General features: G+C 39.3%; 1 protein-coding gene across 4 annotated transcripts in view; it reads right to left on the reverse strand.

The window, feature by feature from the left end:
* Positions 1 to 14315, reverse strand: part of ITGA1 (integrin subunit alpha 1) — a 172225-nt gene that overhangs the window by 40349 nt on the left and 117561 nt on the right. For all 4 annotated transcript variants that reach the window (XR_009054886.1, XR_009054885.1, XM_057743741.1 and 1 more), the window contains exons 14-18: positions 13376 to 13633; positions 10864 to 10994; positions 5349 to 5515; positions 3830 to 3966; positions 1801 to 1911 (exon numbers count right to left, since the gene is read on the reverse strand). Coding sequence is in view for 2 of the 4 variants with exons in the window: in XM_057743741.1 (XP_057599724.1) it covers positions 1801 to 1911; positions 3830 to 3966; positions 5349 to 5515; positions 10864 to 10994; positions 13376 to 13633 (804 nt within the window). In the remaining 2 variants the exon portion in view is untranslated. The remainder of the gene's footprint in view (positions 1 to 1800; positions 1912 to 3829; positions 3967 to 5348; positions 5516 to 10863; positions 10995 to 13375; positions 13634 to 14315) is intronic.

Consider the following 14315-nt stretch of genomic DNA (forward strand, 5'->3'; position numbering starts at 1 on the left):
TTTTCAAAATTTAACTAAGCATGATTGAAAACTACCTATGAACTTACATAAAAGAAATGACATATTGCCCAAATAAGCAAATCATAAAAACAGAATTCACTGCAGAAATCATAAGGAGTTTTTATAGGTGTTCCTATAATTTATAGGGGAAAATCATAATTTTTACTTTTGGTTATAAATTCTTCCATTCCTTTAAGGAATGCACAGTTTTCACAGATGTTTTTCACTGGCTTTCGTCTGCCAGAGTAGAATGGTTTCAAAGAAATGTCAAGTCCAACGTTATGAGAGAACACTGTAGCAATCAACTCTGATTATGAGATTTTCTATTTAAAGGAATCAAATACTTAGGATCATAAGAGCCTCAGTCAAGAGGGTAGAAAATGATCAAGCCACATAACTGGGAGCTTCCCGTGACTCTCTTTCTCCATTAAACCCCTCCCCTTATCCAATCCATCACCAAGAACGGTCCATTCCACCCCCGTTCTAAACACTAAGTATCTCCCACATCTCTCCTTGCCTCTCCATTTCCATCGCCGCCTCTAACCCAGCCCTTCTTATTTCCTCCCCAAACTAAAGCAACAGCTTCCTGACTGGTCTCCTGCTCCCAGTCTTGATTCCCTCCAATCACTGTCCACCGTGCAGCTGAAGAAATCCTTAAAAAAATAAATAAATCCAGTGCTATCACTGAACCAATTAAAGTCACCAATAGCATTCCAGGACTCTTCAAAACATTTAAAATCTGTGCAGTGGCACAAAGTCCTGGTGATCCGGCTCCTGTCTGGGCCTCCCGCCTCATCCCACATCACCTTTCTGCCCTTGCTCTTCAGCTTCAGATGCACTAGTGAGTTTAGAGTAGTTCCTCTCATGCCTCAGAACCTTTGCACGTATCCCACTGCCTGGACCACTGCTCCTCCACTTCCTATGCTGCAGGTCTCACCTGAAATGGCATGAGTTTCAGGCAGTGCCCTTAACACCTCCATCTAGTAGAAGTTCCAGTTGAGCTCTGAAGGTCTCCTCTAGAGCACGTGCTTTAATTACTACCTAATACCTATTGCCTAGGTTAGACTGTAAGCTCTGATGCCTGGTACATATAAGACACTCAACAAATTTATTTGGAAGGAAGAAGGGAAAACAGAAGATAGGTGCAGGGGGAAGACTAATTCCCCACCCCTAGTGATTCCTCCACTGGTGTCACACTCACGATCCCATCCTTTTACCCGCGCACTCACTCTTTCTCAGGGGTGGGACAGTAGACTCTGTGAATCTGGAAGCAGAAACTAGGTGAACGCAGCTCAGTCCCTTCCTGTCTCTTCTGTTCTTGGGGTGGTGGTGAGCCCCTGGGAAGCGTACATCTACATTTCCATTCTGCCGGTTTTAAAAGGTGGGCCCCCAGGAAGGCCCGAGATTGCGGGCCTGAGATTGCTGAGCACTGCTAATGGCCTATTTGGTTTCCTGTGGTCCATGCCTGGCTCCACAGGAGGACATCCATTAGGCCCAAAGCAGGCCCTGCAACCCAGTGTCGACTAGTGACAAAGGGGAGCTTCAGTTGGCTAACCCAAGTCTTTCTTTCGATTGGTCCTGAATTTAGGAGAGATAAAAATAGGTGTCATTTATAAGTTCCCTTAAACTCCAAGAATAGGAAGTTAGAAGAACTGGGAAAAGTCTAGAAGAGTCTAATTCTTTTTTATAAAAAAAAATAATTAACATAGGCTCCTGTGTGTACATCTGTTTACATGTTTCATTTTTTCCCCCCAATATATCCACAAATAGGTATTCTGAATTTAAAAAAGTCTGACTTACATATTCGTGTACTGAATTTGGTAGAGAATCATCAAGAACGGGCCCATTTTCTGGGTCAGTAAGATTAAAATCCAAAGTTATTCTCACAGAGTCCCGAAAGTCGTGCTTGTCCTAGAGGTCAAAACATAAAATGTCATTTGCATCATATTTATTGGATGTCCTGACCTTGTCATGGCTTCCTTCTTCTGCCCTGTGGGTCAGGCTCACTGGACATTCTTGTGCACCTGATCTGACATAGGACCTGATGAGGCTTTTGCGTCACTGGAGAGAGACTGCCCTTCTGCCTTGACAAGGGACACTACTGGAATGCAGAGGCTTCCTACTGTGACCAGCTGACCCACGTCCAGCTTCTCAGATGGGCCAGCTGGCGTGATGGGTAGGTTGTATTTGGCCATGTCAGGATGTACCACTCAGAGCTACCTGCATAATGATATCCTTTCTCTTGAGACCCTGAGCTAAAAATCACTATGTACTACTTCTAGGGAAGTCAACTTTAAGAGAGCAACCCTTCTTTAAACTGAGTTGCATTTCATTAATATAATATATACCTTGAGTTGTAGAATTTTATAATGTGAAATGATATGAAGATAATGTGGATGTGATTCATGTTGTTTATACTATCATCGGGGACAGCCATCACTTACGGCATGTCTAGAATTACGAGCTCTATACACATTATTGAGAATTCTTTCAACAATCCTTCAAGATGCATAATAATTATAGTCTTTATTTTACACATAGAAAACTGAGCCTCTAAGAGACTAAACTACTTTGTCAAAATTACTCAGAAAGTAAGGAAGCTGGGATACAAATTCCATCCTGGCTGACTCTAGAACAAACAACTCTTAAAATCCAGAAGAATTTTGGAAATTCTGAAACTAGTTCATTCGTTTCAGTACTAGTGCCCAGATATAGCTAGATATTAAATTTTTGGAGAAATAGACACTACAGTGATTTTGAGCAGATTGCAGGCACTGCCAAATCTGGTTTCATGACTTTTCAAATTTTATCCAAGTTCTAACTCCTAAATGTTCAATTCTGATGAAACAAATAAAACTCCATTTTTATTTTTCTAATCATAGATTGACTTCAATGTTGACTGAATAAGCTTATTTCGATATATGTCATGGGCAAAATCGACGTGAGGATCACTGAGGAAGAATAAACACGGTGCACCAGCATGCATTTCTTCTCTCGCTTTCCTGCCCTCGACTGCAACGTTTTCAAAATATGGAATATGAATATATCAAGAATACAGAAATAAGTCAGAGCTAGGGGTAAATAGGCCTAATCAAGTCTCTCAGTTTCCATCTCTGTTAGTAACATCAGTGTTGTCTCAGTACATCCATTTTGCTTTTCTTTTTCTTTACTGTCATGCACATTTTAAGAAAATGCTTAAGAAACTGCTGCCCCACATATACAGTGATCAATAAAATGCATTTAAGATGGTTCACCCTGGCTTATCAGCCACCTCCAGAGGTTAATAATCTATTTTCCAAGGCCCCCTCGTTTACTAAAACAGAAATGGGTAACACAGTCTCCAGATGATAGAAAATACCAGATATTTTTCCTTCAAGCTAAAGTCAAAGAGTGAAACACAGTGCAGTGGACAAGAAGAGACCCCAGAAAGCACAGGGCCCAGCAGTTCCCCCTCAGGGCATTTAAGCACTTACCCACAATTGACGGACAAAGCCCACAAAAGTTCAATGATGCTTTCAAGTGGAAAGAATTAATGAATGAATGCATTGAATAAATGAATGAAATGCAAGGTCTCTACCAGCTGGTGCACTGTGCCTTTCAGTGTTCCATAACATGCAGGCGTTTGGTAGCACACACAGGGAAGATGAAAGATAGTTTTAGGAGATGTATTTGGAAACTAGAAAATCAGACCTGTGATCTTCTGGTGAAAGTGAACAACGTTTAATTCACAGTGTGCACTTTGAAATAAAAGTAAGACTGACTTGAAGCAAGACTTCTACGTTTTAGTTTTGATTTGGAACAAGGCAGCTATTATGTATGATTTACTTGCCAACATGTAGAAGAAATGCTTAGTGCATTCTGATTCTCGAACTGTGATGTTTCTTTGAATCTTCCTCTCTTGAGTTCCAGAGAAAAAACTCCGTGATATCTGTCTTAGAGAATCTAGAGTGACACGGTACTGCATATCTATACAAATAAAAAAAGGATAATTGAAAGACATGTTTGTTTCAGATGATTTTCATATGATCCAGCTCATGAACGAAAAATCTCTTGGGCAATCAGTCAACAAAAGTTCTCCACTGTGCAGCATATCTGTACTATTGTAGTACAACGGTATTTGCAGTCCCGAAGATAAACTTGAGGAACTCTATAGAACCGCTTTCTGAGTTCACAAGGCTTTTAATGTTTAATTACACTTATTTTAAGATGTGTATGTATGTTTACACGCACACACACACACACACACACACACACCCACACCCACATACCAGCTAATTTCTTGGCCATGCCTATGTTTATTGGGTTTTCACTTAATTTTTCTTTTTTTTTTAGTCTAGAAATGTTGGAGCCCTGCTTAGAATATTCATTATGTTGTATTTCAATAGAGAAAAAAAATACATTAATGACATTTTAACCTATTTTATAAAAAAATGTCATTTTAGACTGTTGAGAGGATATAATAATATAAGCTTAATAAATAAGTTTAATAAAATAAGCATACCATGATAAGGGAAACAATTTAAACCTTATACTTTCTGTGAAGACAACAATCTTTCTTATCTGGTTGCTTAATCACTATATAAAAATAAGACAAATAATGTTGCATACGAAAATGTTAATCATTATTGTACATTCCTATACCTCATTGATCTTCCAGTCAGAGGTCTACTGCAGATCTATGCGCATGTAGAACAAACTAAGAAAACTAGATTTTAAGGATGAATGGTTTTTCTCACGCTACTTCTATTTGGTTTGCAGAGTAAATTACTCTTCGGCAGCCAATGGCCTTCATAGTTTTGACTCCGACATGTTTCAATACCGTTAAAAACTGCTTTAGAAATTGTAAAGTGTAGGGACAAGGGCGATGCCCCCTGTCTCAGGCTGACGTGAGTGCCTGAGAGCACACACGGAACCTGTCTGACACTCCGAACCTGGGCCACCTTCTGACTGCAGCAAAGGGACGTCAGGAAGCTGGGGGTGGCAGGGCAGCCAGGCCTTCTGCAACACCAGCCTTCCTGGAGAGAGTCCAGTTTCCAACTCTGTCTCTGAACGGGTGTCTCTGTCTCTCTCTCCCTCGTTAGCACTTGACTGTTCAGAGCAAACAGGAGGGCCAGAGGGGAACATGGACTCCGGCTGTGGAAGGCCACCAAACATAAGCACGTCGTTTCCGCTCCACAGTTTACTGGGTTCCGTAACCTATTCCTTCTGTGCTAGAATTATTTTCAAGGTTCAATATATGCAGATTCCTATCATCAAGGGAAGTAAAAAAGATCATGCTGGATTTCCTCCTGCGGGAGCAAATGCACTGCCCTCCTGCCCCAACGCACTCCTGTATGTGCGACACCTACCAGCTTCGTAAACCGTGTCTTCTTTGGACTTCAATTTCACATCAAAACACACGGTGGCGTTTATGCATACTGTTTCCTTTCCCTCCACATGGCAGTTTTTCTTCTGAATGTTCACTTTATTGGGCTCAAAATTCATGGTCACTTTAACTACAGCCACATCTCGGGACCTGCAAACACATAAGCCACGGTGATCACTCACACGTTGTTACGTTGCATGAACACCATCATTTGGGGAGTGTCGAGTGAGCGCACCCAAGAGGATGCTTCTTCACACGCAGGATGGGCTCTCAGGACTCCTTTCTCTCGTGAGTCTTTTTTTTTTTTTTTAGAACTTTTATTGAGATACAGTTAACAGACAATAAACAGCATATATTTAGAGTGTACAATTTGGTATCCCAATCTCCCCATTCATTCCCCCCCAACCCTCCCCGCTTTCCCCACTTGGTGTCCATGTGTTTGTTCTCTACACCTGTGTCTCTGTTTCTGCCTTGCATTTCCTCTTTCATAGTTGTGAGCATTTGCCTTATGTATTGAGGTGCTCCTGTATTGGGTGCATATATATTTATAATTGTTATCTCCTCTTCTTGGATGGATCCCTTGATCTTTAAGTAATGTCCTTTCTGGTCTCTTGTAACATTTTTTATTTTAAAGTCTATTTTATCTGATGTGACTATTGCTACTCCAGCTTTCTTTTGATTTTCATTTGCATGAAATATCTTTTTCCATCCCCTCACTTTCAGTCTGTATGTGTCCCTAGGTCTGAAGTGGGTCTCTTGGAGACAGCATATATATGGGTCTTGTTTTTGTATCCATTCAGCCAGTCTGTGTCTTTTGGTTGGTGCATTTAGTCCATTTACATTCAAAGTAACTATTGATATGTATGTTTCTATTACCATCTTCTTAATTGTTTTCTTTTTGTTTTTGTAGGTCCTTTTCTTCTCTTGTGTTTCCTGCTTAGAGAAGTTCCTGTAGCATTTGTTGTAGGGCTGGTTTGGTGGTGCTGAATTCTCTTAGCTGTCGCTTGTCTGGAAACCTTTTGATTTCTCCATCGAATCTGAATGAGATCCTTGCTGGGTAGAGTATTCTTGGCTGTAGGTTCTTCCCTTTCATCACTTGAAATATATCATGCCACTCCCTTCTGGCTTGCAGAGTTTCTGCTGAGAAATCAGCTGTTACCCTTATGGGAGTTCCCTTGTATGTTATTTGTTGTTTTTCCCTTGTTGCTTTTAATAACTTTTCTCTGTCTTTAATTGTTCTCAGTTTGACTACTGTATGTCTTGGCGTGTTTCTCCTTGGGTTTCTCCCACCTGGAACTCTCTGCGCTTTCTGGACTTGGGTAGTGATTTCCTTTCCCATGTTAGGGAAGTTTTCAACTATAATCTCTTCCAATATTTTCTTGGGTCTTTTCTCTCTCTCTTCTCCTTCTGAGACCCCTATAATGCGAATGTTGGTGCGTTTAACATTGTCCCAGAGGTCTCTTAGGCTGTCTTCAGTTCTTTTCATTCTTTTTTCCTTACTCTTTTCCACATCAGTGATTTTCACCATTCCGTCTTCCAGGTCACTTATTCGCCCTTCTGCCTCAGCTAATCTGCTGTTGGTTCCTTCTAGTGTATTTTTCATTTCAGTTATTGTGTTGCATATCTCTGTTTGTTTGCTCTTTAATTCTTCTAGGTCTTTGGTAAACTTTTTGATCTTTGCATCCAGTCTTTTTTCAAAGTCCTGGATCATCTTCACCATCATTATTCTGAATTCTTTTTCTGGAAGGGTGCCTATCTCCTCTTCATTTAGTTGTTTTTCTGGGGCTTTATCCTGTCCCTTCATCTGGTGCAAAGTCCTCTGCTTTTTCATTTTCTCTATCTTTCTGTGGCTGTGGTTTTCAGTTCCACAGGACGAAATACTGCTGATACTGCTTGATACTGCTGTCTGCCCTCTTGAGGAGGAAGCTAGCTAGTCTCGTGAGTCTTTGATACAGAAGAGATTGTATCTGATGTTCTGAAGACACCCAGGCTGTTCCGGAACCATGTTAGGCTTTGGGTTCTGAGGGTAGCAGAATATGCCACCCTAAAATATAACTATAGGAGTTTAGGACACCCCACCCCCAAATATGCCACTTTGGTATATTGATTTTGAGCTGCAGGCATTTAGCAAACAGGAAATGCTCGGAGAGGCTTTCTCTGAACTCTACTTACCTGCTTAAAGACAGATCCTCCAAAAGGAACTCAGTTGTCATAAATCCCTACCCAGCAGTTTCATCAACCAGGGAAGATCGACTCTTATTACAAGAGAGGAGGCTGAAGTGGACACCACACCCAAACCAACTTTGTTACAGATGGTCTTACCTCCCATTGAGTCTCCTAAGGGCCTACTCATCTTTCCTAAAAAATCATTTACTCCCCGCTGAGGCCTACATTGCCCTCCCCTTTCCCTATTAAGATGATTTTTAAGTGTGAATTCTAAGCTACCTGGGGAAGCTATTCATTTTCCCCTGGGATCTCCCCCGTATATATAAGGTATACGTGTTCATAAACTTCTGCTGGTTTTTTTTTCTTTTCTTATTTGTCTTTTTTTACAGTGGTCTTAGCCAAGAATTCAGAGGGGTAGAGGCAAAATTGTTTTTCATCCCCTGCAATTCATAGGCCAAAGACCCATTTTGCCTGTGATAGAAAAGAGATAAAACCAAGTGACCAGGTGCAACCTCAGAACCAAAACCTTATTTGCAGCACTTTTGAGTTTGTTCCCAATCTGGAAAGAGTCCAGAGGCCCCTGGACACCGTTTCTGCACTATAATACCTGTCTGTTCTTCTTGTAGCTCAGCCTTGTCCCTGTTTCTGGGAAGGAGAAGCAAAATAGCATTTGAAGCACTGTGCTAGGCACACATGCTATTTATTATTCATTTAAATTTTAAATTATTTTTCATAACAAGACGTTATTATTTCTATTTTATATGTGAGATAACCGAGGCTCTGAGAGATCAAGTATAGTTTATCCGAGGTCAAAAGCTGTTCAGAGGCAAAACTTGGATTCTAAACATAGTCTTTTAAATCCCAAAGCCCAGTGACTTCCACTAATCTGAAGTGAGAGCAGAGTAAAAGAAAATTAGGCAGAGAGAGTATATGGATCTTGACGCCAGTGCCTTAGAATCAAGCCAGCACAGCTGCTGAACACCTTTATCCGGTGTCTGCCTTGTAACCAGATTGGCTCTTTATAGCTATGTAGCTTGTGGATACATAGTTCCCTGCTTATGCTTTGCATTTTAAAAGAAAAATTATAGTTATTTTTCTTTTAAAACGATTTGTCTATAGAAAATATGGAAACAAAATAAAGGAAACAAAGAAAATACAAATCAGCTGTAATTCTATCACACAATGGTAATCATCACTCATGTATACATATATATGCATGTCTGTATAGAGAGACGTGCACACACACACACCTGCCTATGTATACATACACATACACACACACAGTGGCCCATATATATGTGTATGTATATACACAAGCATATGTCCTTTAAAATCATAATATAATAAACAACTTTCCAATATTTCTATTTTTCGGAGAACATTATTTTTAATGGCAGTATACTATTCCAACACATGCATGAACCAGAATCTATTTACTCAAACTTCTCTTACTGGATATTCATCTTAACTTCTTTAAAAAAAATTCTATAACCTACAGCACTGTGATTACTCTACAAATCATACATCTTTAACCATAGATTATAAACATTTTAGGAGGTAAATTCCTTATTAAAACGTATGAACATTTTAAGGCTTTTTAACATGTTAGTGACTAATGCCTGCTAACGGTTTTAACCAGTTTACCCTTTCACCAGCAAGGAATGAACAAATGAGTGTGTCCAGTTTCCTGCTTGGATGTTTGGATCCTCTGGACATGAGGCTGCCTTGACCACTGCCCACCCCTCCTCTCTGCCCCACGCAGGTCTTTGTAGCGTCTGTGGCTCAGTCTGGCCCACAGGCTGGGGCTGTCCCCTCTGCTCCTGGGTGTCCCTGACTGCTGGGTGGGCCTCTGTTTATCCCCTGCCACCCGTACCCACTCTCAAGCCCTCCTTCGGCATTGCACATCTTGGTCTCCATGCTGCACTATGCTGGGTCAGTCCATTTTGCTGGGTGATGACAGGGACCAACTCTGTCATTCTGGCCCATCAATGATAAAGACTTGATGAGGGCAGGAGAGGCCACAAATGAGTGTTCAGGGCTCTGAAAGAACCCCTTGAAACAAAACTGGAGAATAAAAAATGCCCTTAAAACATATGTACATTGTTTAATACGAGAGGGTGAATACATTAAATATTTGTGGGTAAAGATTACCCTAATGAATTAATCCAGGATTAACAGTTCAAACAAAAACTGAATGTACTTTTTGTTCCTGACACTGGTGACTTCTGGTTGGGAGCCTCGGTTTTGGGTGGGCTCCCCCAGTATTCCTTTCCTGGGCATCAACTTTCAGTTTTCCTTTCCCTCTACTGTACGGTTAAAATATTTTTTAAAAACATAATGGTTACTCTCTGTATAGGTCAGTATACAACTTTTCTTTGACCATCAGTTCTTAAGGATTATCTTAAATTATGACAAAGTCATATCTTCAAGTCTCTGTCTTCACCTCTTTCACATTTTTCTTTACTATCCTCCTACATAAAGTTTGGGAGAAGCCTACCTGAATTGCACCAAAGTAAGGATTAATCTGAAAGGATCCACATGTGGACTTTCCATCAAGGCACATGGCGCAAACATTTTTTTTTTATTTGCTAAATCCTTCTTTTATGTCTTAACAAAGTTTGTGACATTTTTCAAAATTATCACATACATTTCTCATTAAGGTTATTGATATTTTTAGTCACATTTTTTCAGATAGAACCCTTTTGAAACTGTCTTTTTAACTAGGTACAGCTAGTTATTAATGCTATTAATTAATAAATTATTATTTTATCAATAAGTGAATAATTAATAAAATGGTATTAATGAATATATCTGACCATTGACAAGGATTTTACACTTAACTGAAATTAATTTGGGGATGCAGGCATTTGAAAGGCTGAGAAAAGATATTATTATAGATGCTTCTATGCTTGACCAACAATATAAACAATCAATGATGCACAAATGTCTAGTTCTACGTATTAGGTAAATGAATGAAGAGTCAATTATCCCTACAAGCTTGTAATTTTAACCTAAATTTAGGGAAACGTTCTTGTTTATATACATCCTGTATGAGACCCTCTCTTCCCCTATGCCTGCCTCCAAGCAGAATACCCTAGTGACAATCACATAGTACATACCCCAAATTGAGTTGATTCTACTTGTTTCTTTAATATGGTGTCTTTATTTTTAAGATTTATCAACGTCTCATAGTCCCAAACTGCATAATTTTTATCTGAATAACGGAGCACAGAAAGAAACAGACATTTGGTATATAAATTCTGGTCATACTCTGACTCTGGAACTATTTGTAAAATATCATCAGATTAATTGGATGTTATTCAAATACATACCAGAAGAGGGCAGCACCACCAAGGCCCCCAATAGTGACATCAGTCAGACCGTCACCATTTAAATCCATTTCTCCGTGGATAGACTGGCCAAAAAATTTCAGTGTCTCGCCATCTCCCCCTGATGGAATACGCTGTGAAAATCCCAGCAGAGCGTTTTTAATGTCAGAAGAGTCTCTTCAAAAACAGTTTCAAATAAATCTGAGAACTTAGATTGGTTAACCAAAAATTACAGTTAGAGATCTCTTGGAAACCTGCCCAAGAGGCCCCTCATGTGGAGACAAGAGGAATTAGTCAGATATTCCCCAAAGGATATTCTTTTTATAGTGCAGACAAAAATCACTTCAGGGTTATTGACACCAGCGAGAGGGAAAAATATTGTATAACGTCATCTTGTCCGAGCCTCAAGGAAAACATGATGAGTAATTGGCTCTGCTTTCTAGTTCCTATTCAATTTCACTACACAGAGATATTTAAAGGTGCTGGAAACACATCACACAAGCAAGAGAGGGAGTAGAAAAGTATCCTGGGGTCAATTTGGGGTTCACTGAAGTTTGAGCCTGGGTATATACATTCCATCAAACACATTTTCAATATGTACTCTTTACTGCCTGTCAAAAATGGTCCTGAAAGTCAAGAGCATAATAGACTCCATTTCATTCGCCTGTGTCCACAACGTTGGGAAGGCAGGAACGAATACGGAGTTCTCGAAGACTGCTCTGCGCCCATTACCACATATAATACGTCCGACAGCTGTACTTCCTGACCCAGCTTGAGTTCAAGTGGATAATATTTTAACAGAACCTGATGGCAGGGAGACCCGACTCACAGACGCTCCCTAAATCTGGGGTCTCCTCACCCTCCTGTTTTTCCACTTAAATGTCATAAAATAAGAAGCAAGAGAAGGCAAACCAAATGGAAACATTTCTCATGCTTAAATGTTTGTGGCTTATTGGAAATTGTTTCCTTATTTTTTCGGCAAAGAAATCAGACGTTATCAGCCCCGCTGTTTCTGGAGGACTTGATTCAGTTTGATTCTCGTTCACTCCCTACACAAGCAGCACCTCTAGTTACCATGGAAATGCATGAGCACATCCTCACCGATCCCTGGGAAAGCGTTTTGCCAAAAACTAAACAAACTCAACTCTGATATTCTTCTCCTGTTGTAGCTGCTTAAAGCTACATCTTGATTCACCACCATTTTACAAAGTTAATTGCTTATGGCGATCTAGTCTACTCACTAATGGTTTCAGCTCCTTCCTTCTCCGTGGCAAGTGCTACTCCATTAAATTTGAGGGAGTGAAACAATGAATAAAGTGCTGGAACACGAGAAAGGAACTCCTCTCTCCGGTCCCTGATTCCATCTCACCCCAATAGTTAATGCTGCCCATTTCCAGTTACAAAATACCATGAAGATTTTTAACAGAAGCAAATCACTTATTAGATGGATAGGAGTGTCATTCCTGAAATATGTCCTTTATTTTGTTGTTTCACTATTAATATCATTATGACTTTATGAAAAATTAGGCACAAATTCTCAAGATATGGATAGATTTTGAGAATTCTGTTGACTACAGAACTGAAGAACAATCAAATGGAAAAAGAAATAACTGATGTTCTGATTTTCTTTTCAGGTTATATAAGCTAGAAGAGTAGTGAGTTCTAGTTTATTTATAAGTAGTTGTTCAATGCCTAATTAACTATGGTTACTTAAAAACAATTAAATTAGAAGAATTCCTTTAAACTCTTTTACTTTTATAATGCATGAAACATTTCTGTAAATGGATATTTTTCTCAGGTAGGCAAAAGTTACATTAATATGTTAGAGCCATTAACTGACAATAAATTTAAAACAAGAACAGTAGAAATCCCCTGCAGGTTAAGTTTAATTATTCAGATTTTTTTCCAGGAGGGATTACTTGGGAGAAAATTATAAACCTTCAAAAGTCCAAATTTATTTGATAAAAATATACCAATTTAACTCATAAATATAAACTTAATGTGATTTTATTATAAAAACATGGGTATTGAGTATAAAAACAATTTCATCTCCTTTATTTGCTAAATCATATAATTTAGCATTGTTAAAAAGTGTTCTTTTGTTTTGCATTTTTTACCATTTCAAAAAATCAGGTCATGGAGACAAGGCAAATAACAATAGAAAAAAAAAAACTAGATAAAAGAATAAAACCACAAGTAATTCTTCTATAAAGAAAACTTAGAATTAGAAATCTAGTTTCCCAAGAGACAGAAGAAAAAAATTAAATAACTCATGAAGCAAGCCAGGTGACGCCAGGTATTGAACCCACTTATGACTTAAGGGCAAGAATCACAGAATTGGAAATATATGTATCATATAATAAACCAATGTTATCTCAATGAATAAGGAAGCCAAAATACCCCATACATTGCTACTGATTGTATGAGAATACACCATTGCTGTGGTGTGGTAACATCCACTCCTGCTGCACTAAATTATAAAGAAATAAAGGAATCTGTAGGTTTCACTTCTTACTTGGGCATACTCTTCCCTTATCGTCTTGCCACTTCCATGATAAATGTACACGGCTCCCCCGTGATCATCTTCCAGGGGAGCTCCTATCACTATGTCATTAAATCCATCAAGATTGAGGTCTTTCACAGCAGCAATAGCTGTTCCAAAACGAGCCCCGCATGGCTCATTTTTGTTTTCCTTTGTGCATGAATTGTGCTTCAGAGATGAACAGCAAGTCTGCTTAATGGGTTCCAGGCTCATTTGATATTCAAACCTTGTCTGGAAGAAAGACAAACAGGATACTTACGGATTTCTGTCATCACTACAGCAGAGCGAAGCTTCTAAGTACGTACTAAATCAGCGCCACTAAAAACCATGTGTACCTCCGTGGTAAGGTTGGTAAAACTTCTTAAAAAGCGTGCCTATCTGAGAGCAAAGTTAGAGGTTTCAAAGAACAGACTGTAGAAGTGTGAGAAAGATGATGTATCGAGGATGTGATCAAGTGAGGCTACAATGCAGCAGCTTTTTTAAAGCTGAATTTTTAAATCCTCCGTTCGTGCCACTATCCTGTCTTCATCCGTTGTTGTGCTTTTCGGAAAAGCCTCTCTCTATTCTCCCCTAAAAAGGACAGAAAGTGCTAGCAATGAACAGGAACACACTTTCTTGGAAAAAAGGGGAAGACAGCACATGACCAAAAAACGCTGACGAGAAGAATCAAAACGATGACGGGGAGAAAGACATGTAATTTATGATTTAAAAGAATTGATATGGGAACGACTCATAACTTAACAAGTTAAACAGACAAATCCCAACTTTGCTGTAAACAGAGCAAAATTCTTCTAATGAAGAAATCGAGAATTATTTCACTTAGCAAATGATGTCTAAAGTTAGGATTAGAAAAACAAAATCTCACTGCAGCCAAGTGACGTATTCCAAAGACCACAGCAGTTTGCTCAAAGTG

This window comes from Hippopotamus amphibius, chromosome 1, assembly GCF_030028045.1.
Source record: "Hippopotamus amphibius kiboko isolate mHipAmp2 chromosome 1, mHipAmp2.hap2, whole genome shotgun sequence".
Taxonomy (NCBI): domain Eukaryota; kingdom Metazoa; phylum Chordata; class Mammalia; order Artiodactyla; family Hippopotamidae; genus Hippopotamus; species Hippopotamus amphibius.